Below are 20318 nucleotides of genomic sequence, written 5' to 3'. Positions count from 1 at the left end.
ACAGACTAACACAAAGTAGGGTGCAACAGTGTAGAGAAAACTAAATATGCTCTTCAATTTTTTTTCCAAATCAAATCTCCATTTGTGTCCATCCCCCTTTACTTAGCTACCCTTAAATAAAAGCCTGTGCAAATCACTGATTTAAAAGCCTTGTCGGCAAGAAAAAACACACCACGTTTAATATCAGTAATCAATCTCAGCTGCTTTTTGGAGCAAACACATAGAAGATGTTGCTACAGTCAGATGAAACAGCTGTGTGGCTGTTTTTCAGCAACAAGCAAAACTCTTGTTTTGCTTGTTGCTGAATCCAGCTAGCATACTTTCTTTTAGTTTTATTTAACAAACTGTATTAACTTTCTATTTGTATTTGTGACCTATGTGCTGGCAAGCCACAAATGATTGCTTCCCTATACCTCCACAATAAAAAACGGAGTTCTCGACAGATGCCGATTAGATTCTTTGAAAATCTCCACATGAGGAAAAAGTGGCATAGTCAGTTCTCCATCCATGGCCATGACTCCTATTTTTCTTTTCTTCTTCTTCTTTTCTCTCTCTCTCTCTATCTTAGCTGCGCTGTGATTCTTCAGCACGCAATATTGAACGGACTTTGTTCGTGCTCAGCGGCCCAGAATAACTCGGTCATTATGGTAGCGAAAGGGACAGGTTTTGAGTTTGATTTCATGATGGTATTATATAGCCCCTGCATGCGCGCAAAAGGAGAAAGCCCTTCAATGGGGACATCTGTTCAACTGCGGCTTACAGTTACAGCCGTGCGCTTAGAGGGGAACAACCTGTGCGCACCAGACGAGCTGAAAAGCGGCTCCTGCTGAAATGCAACAGGCGACACAAGAAGTTTTGATGCACGTGTTGATAAAGAATAGCATGTAAACCTTACTTTCTCTACTCTCTGCATAGGCTGAGCAGCTGTGCTGCCTTGTCTGGGGTTATCGCAGTGACCCCTGATATTACTCTTTCTTGTTAGACCGCTTAGTAATTTGTCACCAGCGGCCAACACTTGAGCTGTGGTGCGAACGTCGCTCTCCAAATGCGCGAAACCAAGTGCACACGGTTGGAAAGTGTTGATTTCTTAAAAGAAAACCAACTATAAAAAATAAGCAAATAAAATAAAACGAATGATATGACTGATTTGTCGATATAGCATTCACTTAAAAAAAAGAAAGAAAAAAACCCAAAATATATGAGTTCAGGAGTATGAGTAAGAAACTGGGTTCAGCTCAATATCCCCCCGCCGAGTTATTCCTAATTGAATTGCCAGTGTAACATTTATCTGGCACCGTTTCACGATCACACCGGAGAGCAGGAGATGCTGGTGTTTTTCCTCCGCCTGACAGCCAACATCGAGGGTCAATCAATGCGCTGCAAAGGAGCGGTGGAGCGCGGTATGTAGGTTTTATTTCTCACCATCACTTTTTATTCGCTTTTTATAACGCTGGGACAAATTATTCGCCGCTTGATTTTTATACCTTGGCTTAGTTTTACAAATAAAATAAATAATAATAATTAAAAAAAAATACATCACAGTTTGATGTAGCTAATTTATACCCAGTGATAATAAAACAAGTGGAGATCTATTTTTACAAAGTCAAAATATAGATGTAATTTTATGCAAATTAGTGTCGTTTCCCTTTCATTTAATTTTACTTGTTGTAAATATTGGAAAGTATGCGTTTGGAAGCGTTTGCAATTAAACAAGATGCGTAATCCAAAATGATCAAGTCGCTGTGGTGGTTTCGCATCAGAAACAATCTTTACATTATTCACTCCATATTTTTCCTCGCACCTAAAGGAAATTCAGGGTGAACCCAACACACACACACACACACACACACACACATACACACAAACATACACAGAGAGAGAAGGAAGAAAAAAACAGCGGTTGTCCAGTCCTAGAAACACAGGAATTAATCAGATTGTCCATCTATCACGCTGCGCAATAAAGGAAGCGACACGGGTTAGGGCAGATGATGTGATGAATAATCCCTGGTCGTTTTAATTAACTTTTCCCTGTCCCGTAATGACCAAGCTGGTCAACAGACCCGGTCAATAAGCATGTTAATATCAAACAAATAAAACTGCGGATGATTAAAAACCTCCCGCGTTATTAAATTTGAAATTCAAATGAAATTTATGCCCCCAGCTCACACTGCATGCTAATGATCACAAACGCGCGTTGCCTTCAAGATCTTATTATGTAACACGAGCTTCTTACAGTTTTTCATTATTATTATTTCACCAAATGTCAGTGGAGAAAGCGACGAACCAATTTAATTTAACAGGATTGCTCTATTTTCAGGCACAGATTGGAATCACTTATTCTAACAAATTCCTAAAACCAAAACCCGTCTTGGAATTAGAAAGAAAATATATACTTTTTTTTATTATTATTATTATTTCTAATGGCTGTAAATCTTCTAAAGTCAACCACGCCGACCTCTCATCCTCTTCATCTGCTGCTTCAGATGAACATGGTTTATAATGAAATGAATAATCTCCCCCAACACACACACGCGTGCGCGCGCACACAGACACACACACACACAAACGCGTGCACCACCCCGGAATGCACCGTCTATAACAGTTTTAATCAAAACTGTCAAGGTAATTGGACACAATTACAGTGATGTGAAAGTTTGAGACGATGCAATATAAGTGCACGAGCAGAACAATGCAGCCTTTATGTCTTCTGTAATGCTCTGTGTATATTAAGTCTATAGAAGTTAAAACATGCAAATTCCCCTTTGAGGCAGAATAATTGTATAATTTTAAATAAATAAAAAAAACAAACAAAATAGAACAGAGTAAAAGATCCAAAACAACTTTGGACTTGGTTGGACTGAAGCAAACAACTGCGTCCCTGGTGAAAAAGGAGAATCTACAACTTTCTTCTGAGGATGATCTTAATTTCAAAATAGAAACTTTCAACTTTATTTTCTTCACTGACTTAAAGAAACTCGTACAATAAAAGGATGAAAACGGATACAAAAATGTGTCAACATTTTATTCGAAAAGTCTAATTAATATTTCTGAGTAGAAATTATATCTCTGTAACACCTAAGAGACACTAAGCTTAATTGGGTACATTTTAAAATTACGATCATCTGGTTTGTTTCCCCTCAAAAACTGAACAAATATAAGAACTCGGTTGTTATTATTGCATAAAATGTTACAGGAATCGTAAAAGAGGGTAAATAAATTTAGACCATGAAGGCATGTAGATCTTATTCCTGACTACCACAACTAAGATGTCCTGCTGAGTAACAAGGATTGGATCAGGTTTATGAAGTTTAGCTTGTTAGGAAGTGTAGTTTTAGCCTTAGCTGTATCACTAAAATGGTTAAAGCAATACAATGTTTCCAAAATGTAAACAACTTCTAAAACTTCTATTTCAAGAAATCAGAATACAACACCCTTTTTCATGGAAAGCACAGTTCAAGATCTAATACTCCCTGGTAGGAACTGCCTCCAGGTTACTGATGTCACTAGCAGGTTTGGCTTTAGCATTAGCGCTGTCATTAAACTAATGAATGAAATGCCATTGAAGCAGTATGAACTGTTAGAACCTGTTTTGAAAGAGTAGCATCTAACCTTTACTTATGAAAACTGCAACTTAATAAACCTACCTCGAGATATTTAGTTTACATTTCTGACTTTAGCATAGTCGCTGTCAACGAACTAGTTAAAACTTTAAAACAAATCTAAATTGTTACTCCAACACCAAAGTTCTCTGAATCACAAACATTTTTGAAATTGTATATATTTTTTTTACTTCTATAATATGTTCATTCATTGTGCAAAAATTAGAAAGATATCATCATTTTACTAACTTCTGACTGGACATACTGAACTGAATAATCCAACATCTTCAGATATATTCATATGAAAATATTTGCTTAATATATTTGTCACCAAAATAAAGTGCTTCATCTTGTTAGAATAGAACCAATATTGAATATTAACTTTACAAATTATTACTTTTGGTTAGCAATGTAATTACATTAATGACTAAAATTGTATACATTCCAAAATTCATTTTTTAAGTGTAGTTTTTGAGCTCATGACAGTTATTTACTGGTTTAAATATTCATCTTACCCCTCTAAGTCAGACAAAATAAAATTTAAAAAATAAAAAAATAATACCAAATGACATTTTTTTTCTATGTTTTCCAGAAATGTTAGAATTTAAGTTATTGAACATTACAAAATGTTTGATTTAATCTCTTTTTAATGGCTAAAATCAAAGATAACACAGAGTTCATTTTTATAGTGTAAACTGTCACTTTTTTTTGTTTGTTTTTTTTTTGTTTTGTTTTTTTTGCATGCTGGAGCTTCAGTACGGCTTCAGTATGGCCTGTTGCCTAACTCCGCAGGCATGTTTGATTGACCCCATATCGTGATCACTCCTCCTTCTTTTTCAAATTTATGTTATGAGATCTGTTCTGTAAATTTTCAATAAGTGCTGTTCCCCCTCCCTTAATTCCTCCTTCCTAATTCACTCTCATTTAACTTTACCTTCCTTCCGCTGTCTTTTATTATGGCGGGGGTGGGTTGGAGGGTGGAGAGCTGTCTGGGTAGGGGATGGAGGGGGCTCTTCTATCGATGACCTCACGGTTAGTATGTGGCAGTGCGGCGGGGAAGGGGGCAGCTGATTGGTCGCCCGTGTCACACAGCGCCACTTCAAAGCCAGAGAGGAGCCTACAATTGTGGAAGAATGGGCGGAACGCATCATTGTATTGCACACCTCTAAAAAAAAAAGTAGAAGAAGAAGGGGGGGGGGGAAGCAGCGCTCCTGATTCATAAATATAAAAAGATCCTCTGAGGAGGGCAGTGTTTTTGTGTGATGGCAACTTCACTTCTAGGGGTGAGTCGAAAAAAGGGACTTTCTTTCTGCTTTTAATTAGTTCTTGTCATTGTCCTGCCGTTTGGAGGGGGATTAAACTTACTGCAGCAGAGCCAGTGCGGTGGTTATACTTTCAGCAGCAAGTTCGTGGAAGTTCTGCTTTATAGAGCTAAACAAAAAACACGCATGGTTTCGCTCGTGTTCAGGTTGGAATTTGTCTGCACTTTGACGTTGTTCTCGATCAGGTAGGAAGTGATGAGAATCTTAGAGTAGAACTTTAAGCAAACTGCCGCCAAATACACAGTATTTTAAAAAAAAATCATTTGAAACATTGTGAGCAGTCCTTTTTCTGAAATATTGCCATACACATCTTCGTTTTAACCTGCTAAAGTTTTAAACTTTGCACAGTGTGACTTAGATTTTTGTTTTTGCGTGTGTGTGCGCCCTTTTAGGAGGAGCCGAGGTTAGGATCGACTCCTTTAGCCATGTTGGCTGCAACATGCAACAAAATAGGGAGTCCGAGCCCTTCACCGTCCGCTATATCGGATAATTCCTCGTCTTTTGGGAAGGGGTTCCACCCGTGGAAGAGAGCCGCCGCCAGCAGCTGCAGCCTCGGCTCCGGCCTGTCCAGCTTCGGGGTGTCCCGGAACGGATCTGGCATTGCCTCGGACTCTTTCGGCAACAACGGCTCCAGCGGATCCAGTGCCTTCTCTCTCACGTCTGGCACGTCGTCCGGCTCCCATTTCGGAAACGATTACTCCGTTTTCCAAGCCTCGAGCAACTCTCAAGAGTCCAGCCATCAGCCGGTCTTCATCTCCAAGGTGCACACTTCGGTGGACAGCTTGCAAGGCATTTATCCGAGGATGAGCGTTGCGCACCCGTACGAGTCCTGGTTCAAGTCATCCCACCCCGGGATCCCGGCGGGAGAGGTCGGCACCACCGGAGCTTCTGCCTGGTGGGACGTGGGAGCAGCGGGGTGGATTGACGTTCAGAACCCGAATGGAGCAGCACTACAATCGTCCTTACACTCCGGTGGACTGCAGACCTCCTTACACTCTCCCCTCGGAGGATATAATTCTGACTACTCCAGTTTAAGTCACTCTGCTTTCAGCACGAGCCCCTCTCCACACCTGTTGACAACCGGCCAACACCTGATGGACGGTTTCAAGCCGGTGTTACCCTCTTATCCGGACACGAGCCCCTCGCCGCTAACTGGAGCAGGTGGGACTATGCTCTCGGGGGGTCCCCCTGCAGCATTAGCGGGCTCCCCGAGGTCCTCCGCTCGACGGTACTCGGGCAGAGCCACCTGCGACTGCCCGAACTGCCAAGAGGCGGAGAGACTGGGACCGGCGGGCGCCAGCCTGCGGCGGAAAGGCCTACACAGCTGCCACATCCCCGGCTGTGGGAAGGTGTACGGCAAAACGTCGCACCTGAAGGCACACCTGCGGTGGCACACCGGCGAGAGGCCGTTCGTGTGCAACTGGCTGTTCTGCGGGAAGAGGTTTACGCGCTCCGACGAGCTTCAGAGGCACTTGCGCACACACACCGGCGAGAAGCGCTTTGCGTGTCCGGTGTGCAACAAGAGGTTCATGCGCAGCGACCACCTGAGCAAGCACGTAAAAACTCACAGCGCCGGGGGGTCCGCTGGCTCCGGCTCCGGGGGCAGCGGGGGGAAGAGGGGCAGCGACACCGATAGCGAGCACAGCGCGCCGGGGAGCCCTCCGTGCCATTCCCCCGACTTGTTGCACCCACCTGAATCCACCCAGGGAGTGGGCATGAATGGCCTCTAAAACTACATCATGTTAAGTAAAAATAAAATTGAAGAAGAAGAAGAAGAAGAAAGAAAAAAAAATGCAAACGAGTGGACATACTTTAGTGTATGCGATCAGCTCTATCCTGACTTGTCAATTAAGTGTTTAAGTCTGCAATCTGCGTCATTTCAGCTGTGCCATCAAAAGCGTCAAAATTAGTGACTTCAGGCGTGAAAGTGAAAATAATCTCTTGAATTTCTCAGTATGACATGAAAAAACAAACAAACAAACAACGCTTTGAAATATGGAGGCCTTGGAAAAGTTGCGCTCCTGCTGTCAAAACTGTCCTAAAAAAAAACAAAAAACCAAACACTGGCACTTTAATATCGAGNTTTAAATTAATGCACCAAAAATGCCTTCATAAAAATCATCCATCAGATCAAAGATAGAAAGGACAACACTGCATCCACTTCTTGTTTAATCAGTATCCTAGACTGTAAAAGAAAAAGATCAGCACTGAAATGATTCAGATAATTTTAACAGATTTTATTCTTTGTTTATCTAGAACTTATCTTCTATGTTCTGGATTTGTTGTGTGTAGTAAATTCAAACAACTAATATGTAATCAAGACAGCAGCTCTGCATGAAAGGAATATAATAAAACACTGAAAGGGCATGAAGATGGTTGCATTAAAAATAATCTCCAAAATGACTGTCTGCTAAGTAGTAACATATGGCCAGGTACAAAAAAAACCTGCCAAGTCCACCTGAGGAAAAAAAAAATAATCCAGCTGATTGTATCCAATGCTCTGACCATGCAGCCAATTGAGTCTTAATTGTAAGACTCTCTTATGAGCAGTCTTCAACGTAGTGCAAAATCTGAAAATGGCTGTGAAGAAATAAAATGAAAATGAAATAAAAGACTGATGGTGCACAAGCAGCGGTTTCACAGCCATAATCCTAAAAAAAAAAAAAACACAAAAAACCAGACACTGGCACTTTAATATCGAGCAAAAATGCGTGTGTGTATGTGTGTGTGTGTGTGTGTGTGTGTGTGTGTCTGTGTGTGTGCGGTTTTTTTTTTCTCTTTGCCACTGCTCGGTTGGAACAAATATATTCAGATTTTGTGTAGAATGGTGAAATTATGAACATTTTCTCTGTTTAACATGTTCACTCAACAGCCTGCAGATTAGTGCGCTAAGTTTTCTAGGCCAGTAAAAGGTAACTTACACTTTACTTTGCTGCAGAAATGTTCTGTACATAAATGTAGGTTAGAATAATTACAGCCCAAATGTAAAGGTGAGCAATGTATTTGTCCAGGAGACGATTTTTGTATAGGTATTTCTAGTTGTATATGAACTCTAGTAAATATTTGGAAAAAAAAAAATAATTATACGGATATGTACTTTGATTTTTTTTTTTTTTGACCTGTTATGAAATGTATTTGTGGGGAAATATTTAACCACGGTTTTTTCTTATTTGTCTTTTGTTTGTTTGCCTTGTATTTAGGGGATCTCTCATTAGGCGCACTTTGAATTTATTTGTATGGTTTGAAAATCATTTACTGTTTACCCGCTCGTTTAATTTAAGTAAGCATGTTGTAAAGTGATTTTTAATTTTACAATGATGATTTTCCTCTTTTTCTCTCGCTCTCTTTCTCTCACTGAGAATGGCTTTTTATGTGAGCCACTCAATAAAGTCAGTATGAATTCAGAAGCAACTTTATCGACTCGGTTTTCTTTTCTCCATTGTTGAGTCGATAAAATCAATTTATTCTATTAAAAAAAACACTCTAAAATGACGATTTATCATTTTAAATGTGCAAATGTTAATGTTGAAATATTTTATGTGTCAGATTTTGTGACGTTCAACTGGTTGCATTAGCTGATTTTTGTTGTTGTTTTGTTTTGCTCAAACCAAAGCAGGAAAAGTTGTGCAGCGAAAAACAATTATTTGACTTCCAAAGAGGAAGTAAATACTTGGCATTTATTCAATATTTGAATTAGACAGAAAATGGTTTTCTGCGTAAATATTTGAATCAGGCAGAAATTGATCGGTTTTAAACTTTTAATCGACTCACTTTATATATAAACCTAAAACCCTTGAGGAGTTTAATCACTGCACTCAATGCGGAAAACAAGATTTTGCCACTTTAAATCAAAACCTTTATTTAATATTGCATTTTGCTCTTATTATAATTGCTCTCTTTGTTACATTTTCCTTTTTTTCTGGAACATGTTTTTTTTTTTTTTTTCAAGCGCTCAGCAGATTAAAATAAAACATTCAATTTTGTTAATCACGTTCAGCTGCCAGCAGCTATGGAGACGGTTTTAGTTTTTATGAGTACATATTTAAATCGTTTAACACAGCCTATATCCCTAAAAAAATCTCACATGAAGAATTTACTAAAACAGTGTTTTTTTCTTACTTGTTATTAGCCCAATGCTATTAATTGTGAGCTACAATAAACTCTACGAAACTAAGCGTAAATCCACCATCTTTTTAGAGAACGAAACGGTCTCTTGATAAATGTTTAAAATGCATTTAGTCAATTTGATTATTTCGATCTTATGCTGTGCCGTACTCTGGTTTATTTGCAATGCAAAATTAGAGGGGTGCGTGTGTGTGTTCAAAGCTTTCCTTCTTATTTAGCATGATTTCTATTTTCTGTAATTACCTTCAGAAGAGATGTCTCCTGTTCAAATTCAATGGTTTTGTTGTTCCTGGATTTAATCAAATCCACAACGCGGATGTTTACAGGACGCAACATCCCTCCTTTAAACTGTAAAACCATAAAATATCTGAAGTGAGGTATAATCTTGGAAACAAATATGTTTGTTTTTTTTTCTTATTGGGTCAAATATTGTTTTTGAATCTTTAGTCTTACAGTGTGTGAGTATCTTTCAAACTTCTGCTATCTGCGGATTCCCATCAACACATTTGCAGCGCCATCTAGCGTTGTTTAACCTGTCAGCATGTATATTGATCATTGTGTGAAACGCAGAAGAGAAACTTTGAAGAGAGGAAGCAGTTTGTAAAATCCCTGCATCGTAGTAACTTTTGATCAACTTTTTGCAATACAAGCCAATATTAGTTGAAAGTAATAGTTTTGATTTAAATAGATTTCAAGCTGAAGCCCGAGCAGCAGTCGATCTGTATTGGCTCTGTGTTTGGCTGTCACACATGTCAAGGTTTTAAAACAGGCGTGAAATGTGAAATATGTTCCCTGCTCTTTTTTCTAACTTTGATTATTGATCCACCATTAAGGCAAAACTAAATGATCTACTTCTCCAATTCACAATAATTTGCTAATCTTGCTCAAATTTATGATACAAAGTCACTCGGTTGTATACATTTCTAACCCTATTGATGTTTCTAGGTGGAAAAAAAGGCCACAAATGACAATAAAACAATTGCAATAATTTTGTGAAGTCATCGTCGATAGCTACAGGGACAACCGATCCTATTATGACAAGCTATTTGTCACTGCTGCAGGGCATTTACTCTTTGCTGTAATTAACAAACAAAAAAACAAACAAAAAAAAAAAACTGAATGCCAGTTTTGATCCGCTACAGTAAGATTTGATTTAATAAAGTGAAGCCTGCTGTAGGATGACTCAGTGATGGACAATTAATGTAAAAGTAAGTAAAAATCCAACCTTGGTCCTCCCCTAAATTTTGTGGCACAATCTAGATCTTTTAACTGCTATAAAAATCTGTATTTAAAAGGAATCTGTCTGGTTCTTTTAGGACAGTTACTCAGAGTGTTTCTATATTTGACTTTATCTCTCAAATTACTTTGAAGTACTTAATAATTTAGCAAAGAAAGAGAGTAAACGTAATATTACCAGATATTCCTCAGTATTTCTTCTTATCATTACATAAAAAAAACTGAAAAGTAGAATGCTTTAAATTTGTGTTTATTTCTTCAGATTTTCTTTTGTCAGTCTTGTATTGCGATGCACAAGTTTCCAAAAAAACAAGCACAGCAGTTTTGTTCTGATCTCTTTAGAGAAAGCAAGTGATTCTAAGATTCAAATCAAAGAGTTAAATTTTGGCTAATTATATGACGGTTTTTTATTTTTATATATATATAGTGATATGCTAATGTGGCACCGTATAAAATGACCTTCGACCTGTATCCTCAAGAGCCTGATTAAAATTAATTTTAAAAATCTACAGAGCAGTTTTTAAATACAAAAGAAAATTTCAGGTGATGAAACAAAATTGTTTATTTTCATCCAAATACGACAAAAAACCTTATTTTCCTCCCTTACTTGAATAGCTTTTATTTGATTTTTCCTAACCATTTTAAAAAAGTTTCCCTTTAAAAGTACAAAAAAAGGAAAGAAAACAAAAATAAATCAAGTTGGAAGCTGTTTAAATAAAAAACAACAACAAAACACACAGAGAAAACTATCAGATTTAATCTGAAGACTCATTTGCCCCGCATGTTGTGTTTTCTGCCTTGTGTTGTTGCGTTATTATCACCTTCCCAGACTGTTGTGGTGTCAGTTGGTCATCAGAGGAACGTCCAACCACAGGCCTGATTTAAATTAAGATGGCCTCAGGAAGTGCCCGAGTGCCAGGAAAAGGAAAAAGGAAGGAAAACAGCCAAGTGGGGATGGGGAGACCACAAGAAATACCTCCCAGCTTTGAGTCAGTCTCTTGGAAAACAGGATGGTTATAAAGCCAAACTGCACGAAAGCATTAGTGATTTTAATGATATATCCTGTTGAATAAAGCTTCAGCTGAATCTTATGACACGCTGCTTTTTTTTTTTGTTTTGTTTTGTTTTGTTTTTAATCCCCGTGGTGTTCTTGCACACCTCTCTGCGATGATGCATCTGGGGCCAATTTTGTGGTTTGAACCGCCAACCACACTGTCATCAAGCCAGCAAGTCTCCTGGGAAAAGCAGTTGGACACGTTCCAGAGGTTAGTCCAAATAATTAACTGTAAATTCAGCAAGACTGCCAAGGGTGTGTTTGTGCAGTATGTTGTACAGTTTAAAATTAATTTACATGACAGCCGGGAGTGGAATATAACCTCAGAGTGAAAGGCTCCTAACATGGATTTAACAACATTATTTCATGACTCAGTAAAACAAATATTAGGCCACTTCAGCTTCAAGTGTATAAATCAATAATAAAAAAAAAACACACTTCAACCAGAGACAAATTAAATATTTTCTTTTTTTTTTACCTATATGCAAATAAATAGTCTTCAAAATTCTAACCGTTAACACAGATGAAAAAAAAATGTCACTCATGTGAAAGGAAACTGGGTGAAAATGAAAGTAAAAATAAAAGCCTAAGCTATGCAAAATTCCTGTGCAAAGGTTATTCATGGTACCAACCACACACACTCAGCAGGTAGGTTAACCACTCCTCTCAGAGTGCCACTAACAGACAGCAGCATGTCAAGAATTATTAGTCATACAGCAGCAGCACAGCTTGTGTTCTTCTTCTTCAGATATAAATTAGCACATTTGATAAGCCTTCAGGGGGATAAAAAAAAAAGAAAATCTAACCTTCAGCCCCGTACACAAACATTTTTAGTCACAAATGCTTGGCTTAATAAAAGATGCAGATAAGTTTGGAAACCAAATGCAATTGCGCCTCAAGAATTATGCACCGGAAGAACAGTGAAATGGCGCCATCAAGTGGTTACTATGAGTAACTAACATTCTTTACTTCCCTGAGCGATTACCTGGACATGCAAATATCCCTAAGTAAAATAAAACCCACAAAATACTATGCATTTGTGAATAAACACAAATGCATTACCTATGTTAATGAAAAAATAATAACTCACAACAACACTACTGTGGTTTATCCTATTTTGTTAGAGAACACTGTAGAAGCACTGCAGCAATAAAAGAAATAAGGTAGAAAAGTTTTTTTTTTTTTTCAGTATCACAGGACTTAGACAAAAACAATTTTCTTCAGACAGTGGAGTAATAACTTGAAAGGAGATAATCTACTTAGAAATACTTAGCTGCATTCCTTAAGAACTGCTTATAGAAACAAGGCTTTCACTTCTAGACAATACAAACAACTGAAACCTGGATATTTGAGGATTTTTTAGTCGTAAAGATCAAACTCTGTTTACAATCAATGTGGCACAGAGTATACTAAACCCTGTAGTGAGATTAAATATATCTGTTTTGTTACTGAAACTGTTTCTGGTTGTGATAAAGGGAGATGAAAATCTGGTCAATTCTAACAATAACTTAATAGCTAAAGCCAAGCGGGACAGTAGTTTCTACGCTTGGATAATTTACTTCAAACAGCAGGAAACTAGCCCAGTATGTGTAGGCTAAATGTCTGTGCAACCTGTCAGAGAACAATATCCCTGTTACATGCTTATCACCAATCTCTCGCTCTTGTCGAAACTGAAGCAAACACACAGTTTCAGGTGTTCATGGACGTAAACACGGTGTTGCACTCTGGGTAATGTAGTTACCGCGCGCGGAAAGCCACTCCTCCGCATGCGTCCCTGTGATTATTTAAACTTCCAGTCCCAAAATGCTCTCTGCGTGGGAGAGCAAACAGAGCCGAGGAGGGGCTGGTGATCTTCTTTGAAGCTCAGAGTTAATGAGTGGAGACAGGTCTCTTTCAGCGAATAAAACATCTGGTGTTGGCGGTAAGATTCAGCTTTCGTTTTTTTATTCCAAACTAAATGTGATTTTTCTTTGGAACTGAATAATAGGAAGCGTGGGTTTTAATGGCAGGCTTTATTAATCTGTAACTACTCAGTGGGTTGTTCACCTGCTCAGACTTTACAGTGACATTTAGTGTAAAAGTTAGAACAAGATCAGTAACCCTGACTTTTTTTTTTTACATATAATGTAGCAAGCAAAGCATGTTTATGGTCATATTCATTGGATTATTTATTTAGGAATAAACGTGGTTCTGTCAGTCTTCCGAACAGACTGTTTCCCTTGTAGTTCTGATGTTATTTGGAGCTCATTGAGAAGCAACCTCTGTGTCCTGTGCTCAACAAGACCGACCTGTTTTTGTGCACTGATGTAAGAAAACACATAATTAATGACTGACTCACTATGCCAACTGTTCAAAAGGCTGTGTCATTTTACACAAGAATGACACGGTGAAGAGTTAAGGCTTTATTCTGGGGTTTGAAACACTTTCCTACTAGACAAACAGAGAGGAAGATCTGAGACTTCAATAATAACTTTAGTCAGAAGGAAAACATTTGAAAGCCTATAAACAAGCAAGTAGCTGGTAAGCAAGTCCAACTGATTATTATTCTTGATATTATCCCACTTGAATCAAGGGGTTTGGCAGCCGAGGTTAATTTGAATCTACTTTTTGTCATCACTTCATAGTGGAAAAAACAATGTGAACCGGTCCAACAAGAATATAAATGTGTGATGAATGTAAGAGGGACTAAAAACAGGCTTTATTGTACTGTGCAAAAGTTTTAGTTCACTGTTTTTGTGTGTGTGTGTGTGTGTGTGTGTGTGTGTGTATTTTTCTATGATTCTCTCTTCAGTACTGTTCAGTACTTGATAATAGATTTTGAACTGTATTCTTTAGACAAGGGGTGGGGTGTGGGGCAAATGAATAGGTAACAGGCTCAAGCCTGTCTAAATGTTCTGTCATTGAGAAAAGAGACAAAAACTTGTCACAGCCACAGGCCCTGAAAGATTTATCATCCTTTTGGTTAAGCATCCAGTGAATCCAATGTTTGTTTGTTTTTTGTTTGTTTTTTTGATAACTGTCATGATGTAGTTACTTGAGGGACCCAATTGCAGCAGGCTTGAAATGTTGAGTTGTGTGGAATATTTAATAAGAAAAAGAAGAATAAACAAAAAAAAACCTCACAAGAAAACAAGGAACCCCCCAAAAAACCATAAACCATAAATCCAGGGGGAGCAGACGAGAAAATAAACTGAAGTAGATGAGAGAATCCGGAGAGGAGTGACTGACAATGACAGGCTTACATACTTTTGGAGGTTGAATGCTGAACAAAAGGTCTGGGCTGATTAACTAACTGATTGCGGAAGTATTGAACTATAAGGGAAACAAGAACAAGGCAAACCTAAAGAAAATAAGAATGTAACACAAGATAATAATGCACCTAGAATGAAATTAAACTACCAAAGCAACTCAACAACCCGGAATCCTAACAACAATAGCTCTTTAGGAGTGACACTGTTAAGAATAACGTCTTATTTCAGGCCTGTCAAACTGTATTTTGTTTAGTTCTGTCTACAAATGACAACAAATTAGCAGCTTCTCTATTGTCAAGTTTCACTAACCAATTAATGTCTGGTTTGACTGGGTTTTTGTGACAATTTGCTGGTAATAGAGTTCCTTGAAACCTCATGTTGTCTGTTATGGATTGACTGGGTTGAGTGGAGAAACCTTATCAGTGAATGGATTATTCATAAATTAGACTAAGATATCGTAAACAAACAAAATACATTTTTGTTCTGATCATTGTTTATCATTAGTTTTCTCAAATTTTATGATTCCTTGTAGGAAACATACAATTGTGTCTTGCCAGACTAACTGTATCTGAGGACAAACATTAAGCTAATGCAGTTCTCCTGTTTACAGATGACAACATGGCAGCTGAAAGGAATATGTCATTTCGTCGGGTTGGAAGTATGATGAGGAGTAGATCTGAGGGCACGTTAATTGATCTCAGTGATGATACACCATCCAGTGATAACTTGAATGGTAAATATCTAGACAAAAATACTCAAAGATGTTTCAATATCCTAAAAGACTTACTGACCGAGCTCTCCTGTCTTAAAGGTGGCTTTGTACCGGGAAGAACGCAGACATCAGACTGGCAATTTTCACGTCCAGAAAAATCAGTGTCCTCTCAAACCAAAAACCCATTTTGGAAAAATCTATCTGGATCCAATCCATTTCTTGACGATATTGTTCACATTGGCACATGTGAACCAACTTTCAATGGGTCAGAAGTAAAACAAGGAGAAACAGCACATCCGGATGATGGTAATGATGACGGCACGAGCATATCTTCTGATGAAGGCAGCATTGGGAACTTCAGTGCGAACAGACTCAAAACCAGCAACCAGTCTGGGAGATGGAGGAGTGCTTCAGACATTCTCAGTGATCTGGAGAAAAAGGGGCCAAAATTTAGGAACGACTCCAGACCACCTGGGCCTGTGCTGAGCCCAGACTTTGAGTGGCTGAAGAATGACAGAGAGGCCTATAAGATGGCCTGGCTGAGCCACCGGCAGCTGACCCGCTCCTGCCTGGACTTAAATGTGATGAGTCAGAGCCCTGGGTGGGCCCAGACCCAGGCCACACATTTTCAGGTTATTAGCAAGATCGACCACAGCGGCGGCTCGGTACAGTTACCTGAGTCCAAAATTAGCATTCATGTCCCACAGGGGCACGTTTTGCCTGGAGAAGTTCAGGAAGTGACCCTGAAAGCTATGCTGAACCCTCCTCCTGGCCTCAACAATAACTCCATAACAACCATGAGCCCACTTCTCGAGGTCCTTCTGAGCAACATCAACACAAAGGAGTGCTTGTCCTTGGAGATGAAACTCTCAGGGGAGGTAAAGGACAACCCTGAAAGTCAGGTGATGACCACCGTGTTTGGAATGGTGTCTAACAAACGACATGGCCCGTACACCAAAATGAACGACTGTTACGTTGACAAGAATGTGATTCGGATGAAACTCCAGGATCTGAAGACACATTTTTTCGTGATAGCAGTGGCAGAGGCCTCTGCTCTGCAGCCACCCACCACATCAGTTTGGGATTACCTCAGTCGGCAAATCACCGTTGCGGTCTATGGCCCAAGGTTCATCCATCCATCATTTAAGGTTGTAATAGTCGTCTGCTGTCACGAAGATGTTCCACCTAAGCTTCCTTTCTCAGATGTATGCAAAGGTAATAAAAACCTGCCCCCGCTTGTGCTGCAACTTTGGGGGAAACACTCATTCAAACCAGACAAGTTGAAGGACTTTACTGTAGGGGTGGATATTAAGGGCTCGAACTTTGGAATCAACTCTGAGGACAAAGTGAAACACGTCAGGCAAAGTCAGCTCAAGATTGGGACAGTTTTGCATCTACCAATATCAATATCTTGCCCTAGGAAAGCAGAGATGACTCCTTTTCAGTTAAACATACAAGTGGTAGAATCACACTCGTCGTCAACGACAGCTGACTTTCAGGTTTCTTCCCCTCCTGCACCACCCATCAGGTCAGAGAAGAGGCAACCAAAGAATGTGGAAATAAAGACTGATATTGCAACAACATTTTCCATTCCAGAGGAAAGCGATTCAGATTTACCCAAATTCAAAGACACGCCACTGACCCTGCAGTGGTACGGGGTAGCCCTAAAGACGGTTTTACGTCAGCCACGCGTTGAATACCTCCTGGAGTATTTTAAGGGTGAAACCGTGGCTCTGCTTTCTAGAGAAACCGTCAGGTCAGTTGGTAATTTGAAGGTGAAAGAGTGGTACATCGGATCCCTCAGAGGCAGAATTGGCTTGGTCCACTGCAGAAACGTCAAACTCATAGCAGTGGAGCAGGTGATGGACTTCAGTGATGCTCAAGTGACCACAGCAGTACTTTTGAACAACATGACGCTGCCCTTCAGGAAGCTCACGTACATGTATTCTGCCATCCAGACATTGGTCACACAGCACATCACAAGCTGGAGAGGTTTCGCAGATGCTTTAGATTACAAAAACGAGCCTCTGCAAACAATTAAGAGAAGATATGCAGAAACTGACGCTGACAAGATGGATTGCGTCCTGGAAATGCTGAAGGAGGACTGCCACAGTGAGAGGTCAAGGAAAAAGTTCCTGCATGAACTAATGGTGGTACGTGTATAAAAAGGGCTTTCAGTCAAATTCATCAAACTCATGTCTGTCCATTCAGCATTGGTAATTCCTTTCTGTGCCCTTGTAAAAATATTTTTTGTGTTTTTTTGTTGTTTCTTTTTCATCATCAAGGGGCTACTGAAGATGAACAATGTGAATCTGGTGGCTCAGCTCATTCAGAACATAGTCATTCTGTCGACTGCTGTGGAGCTGGGGATTCGATGGCGGGAGCTTGCAGAGAAGATGGGAAAACTAACCAGCGCTCAGATAGCTGCTTATGAAGCTCCACACCGAGGGAAGAACGATGAAGTCAGTCAGCAGGTCAGTTTAACAGTCAGCATTATTCCTTCCTGGATTTATCATGTATCACCTATGTGTACATCTCAATAAACTAAAACATGAGAAGTTAATTTCTTATTAGAAGTTAACTTATTGTACAGAGGTACAACTCTGGGCTTCTGGGCTTTGATTTAGCCATTGGAGGATTTTCCATTTTTTTTCTTTTTTTTAATTCTCAACCAGTGCTTGGTGGATTTATTTGGCATGGTTTTAGGTTATTGTCTGGTTTCAGGATCCAGTTTTTCCTCAGCTTACTTATTCTCAGGTTCAAGCAACCTACAACATTCAAACATCACGCAAAAAAGGAGAAAGACAAGAGAGTTTTAGATTTACTTGCAAGGAGAATGGACAGAGACGCACTTCAGTTGCAATCTCCTACCTCTAAAGCACGTTCTGCCGTAGCCTCTCTTTTTATCTCCTTAGGGTGGTCCCTAGTTACATAGCTTATTCTGTTGTCTTGTGTTAATTACATAGTGTTACTGTTTCTTCTGTTGTTTTATCTTGAGTCACAGTCTTGATGCACCTCCAAGCTGAGCAGAGTGTGAGTGCTGAGTTCGGTTCCTGTTTGTTTCCTCCTGTACATGCAATGCAGGAACTGATGTACTCACAGAAGAATGGTGATATGCAGCACCATTAAATCAACTTCACACATCAAAAACAGTAAACATAAGACCACAGCAAACATAAGATAAAATACTAAATATTTCTAACACTTATTTTGTTTTTGTTTGTTTTTTTTGTGGGTTTTTTTACAGGTAGTCCAACATTTTTTTTTTTCTGTTTCATGATTGACTCGTTCTTGCATTAGGATGGATGTTTCTTTTACTTCAAAACATTTTTGATCATTTTTAACATTTAACATTTCTGATCATTTTTACCTCTTAAATCGTGTTCTTTGACAGTCCATGTGGAAGCCTGCCTATGACTTCCTGTACGCCTGGAGCCTTCGTTATGGAGACAGCCACAAGGACATGATCCAGGAGCTTCACCTGGCCCTGGACAAAATGAAAAACCCCATCACCAGGCAGTGGAGGCATCTGACCGGCGTGCTCATCACAGTGAACTGCTTAGACATCTTTCAAGAAGCAGCTTTCCCAGAACCCTGAATGTTTTACGCTGCCGTGCTGAAACAGGCTTTGTGTGAAAAGCACTAAACATGCTACGTACCGACATCTTCGCTTGAGACACAGGACTCTCAGAGAATTTCACTTTAGCTGAAATTTTCTAAAAACACCTTAACTAACAAGTCCAGGCAGGCAGTGATTTAAAAGTGCTGAAGATATCTGTGCAAATGTCGAATATGTGCAGAGGAAATTGTAATTTTGCTCATGTTTATGATGTCAGTAGTGACTTGCTGATGTCCTTTTTATGAATAATTTCAACTGGTGTAGGACCCTTTGTATTTTTTTTATGCATAGCAGAAATTGCTCTGTAAACCTTTTCCCATTAAAAGTGCACTTTAGTTCTACAAATCGTCAATAATTAAAGAGCAGATAATTTTAATCCACTGCATTTGAGATTATTCATGCATCAAATCAATACTGTATTTGTTTGACTTTTAAATTATATTATGGTCTGTAGAATTTATTGCACTTGTGGACATGTTTTTTTTTAATGCATTTTAAGTAAATTGTAAAAAACACTGTTAAAGTAAAAAAAGTTCCAAAATGTCATGTAGGCATACAGCAATGGGAGTCTGAAGTTCTTTTTTTTAATTTTCTTTTAGGTTTGTGATGAAAATAAGACTGTTTTACCAAAGGAAAAGTTACATAAGATGCTTAAACAAAAGAAGGTGCCTTCTATGTGTCACAGACTGCTTTTTTCCATATAAGTGTTATTTTTTACTATGAAATTTTAGATAAGTAGGAATATTATAATTTAATAAAGGACATAAACGACACAGTGGCTGTCTCTTCATTTAATTAAGTTTGTCCTAAACAATAGTGTGATCTAATGTGATGTGCAGACAAAACAACTTTTATTTCCACCACCCCACACGGGGTGGTGGAAATGAAATGAAAATGCAGATATGTCTATATTGGTTGTAGGACCAATTTTTTTAATTTGTTAACCACAAATAGAACTTAAAAAAATCAAGAAGGATCACTATATTAAAAATATCTCCATAATAAAAATTGGATTACAAAAACTTTGCATTGCTGATGTAATGACATAGGCTGAAATGTGGAGCTAGAAACACTTCTGAGACTTTTTTTTTTTTTTTTTCAGGTGCAGTGAAGTGGTAAATATTTGAATTAATGCAATGTGACTGGCTTTGTTTGGAGACCTTTTTATAGCAGCAGCAGCAATCAGAGGATGCAACAGTTATCTATAATGAATATTGTAGCCTGTCAAGAGAGTTTTCATGTTTTCAAGCTGACTGGTGTCCGTATGTGTGTGTGTGTGTGTGTGTGTGTGTGTGTGTGTGTGTGTTTGTGTGTAACTGTGTATATGTTTTTAAAAATGGCCACACGGCAAAAATATCCTACTAGCTAATGAAAGATGCTGGATTCAACTTTTAGAATTA

General features: G+C 38.8%; 2 protein-coding genes across 5 annotated transcripts; both read left to right on the top strand.

The window, feature by feature from the left end:
- Nucleotides 1-1203: 1203 nt before the first annotated feature.
- Nucleotides 1204-6690, top strand: sp8b (sp8 transcription factor b). Of its 3 annotated transcripts, none has more exons than XM_016680667.1 (2): nt 1204-1400; nt 5314-6690. In XM_016680667.1, the coding sequence occupies exon 2, from the start codon at nt 5347-5349 to the stop codon at nt 6649-6651; it is 1305 nt and encodes a 434-aa protein (XP_016536153.1). In that variant the 5' UTR covers nt 1204-1400; nt 5314-5346; the 3' UTR covers nt 6652-6690. The 3 variants fall into 3 exon arrangements, with proteins under 3 accessions (XP_016536153.1, XP_016536152.1, XP_007570061.1); XM_016680666.1 differs by lacking the exon at nt 1204-1400 and adding an exon at nt 4363-4882; XM_007569999.2 differs by lacking the exon at nt 1204-1400 and adding an exon at nt 4889-5106.
- Nucleotides 6691-13170: 6480 nt separating this feature from the next.
- On the top strand, nt 13171-19691 carry macc1 (MET transcriptional regulator MACC1). 2 transcript variants are annotated; one of them, XM_007569997.2, is made up of 5 exons: nt 13171-13257; nt 15198-15320; nt 15399-17452; nt 17585-17773; nt 18694-19691. In XM_007569997.2, the coding sequence occupies exons 1-5, from the start codon at nt 13209-13211 to the stop codon at nt 18895-18897; spliced, it is 2619 nt and encodes an 872-aa protein (XP_007570059.1). In that variant the 5' UTR covers nt 13171-13208; the 3' UTR covers nt 18898-19691. The 2 variants fall into 2 exon arrangements, with proteins under 2 accessions (XP_007570059.1, XP_016536157.1); XM_016680671.1 differs by lacking the exon at nt 13171-13257 and adding an exon at nt 13290-14011.
- Nucleotides 19692-20318: the final 627 nt, after the last annotated feature.

This window comes from Poecilia formosa, unplaced genomic scaffold, assembly GCF_000485575.1.
Source record: "Poecilia formosa unplaced genomic scaffold, Poecilia_formosa-5.1.2 Scaffold253, whole genome shotgun sequence".
NCBI lineage: Eukaryota > Metazoa > Chordata > Actinopteri > Cyprinodontiformes > Poeciliidae > Poecilia > Poecilia formosa.
The sequence above is the reverse complement of the archived record's forward strand: the minus strand, read 5'-3'. Positions and strand labels throughout refer to the sequence as shown.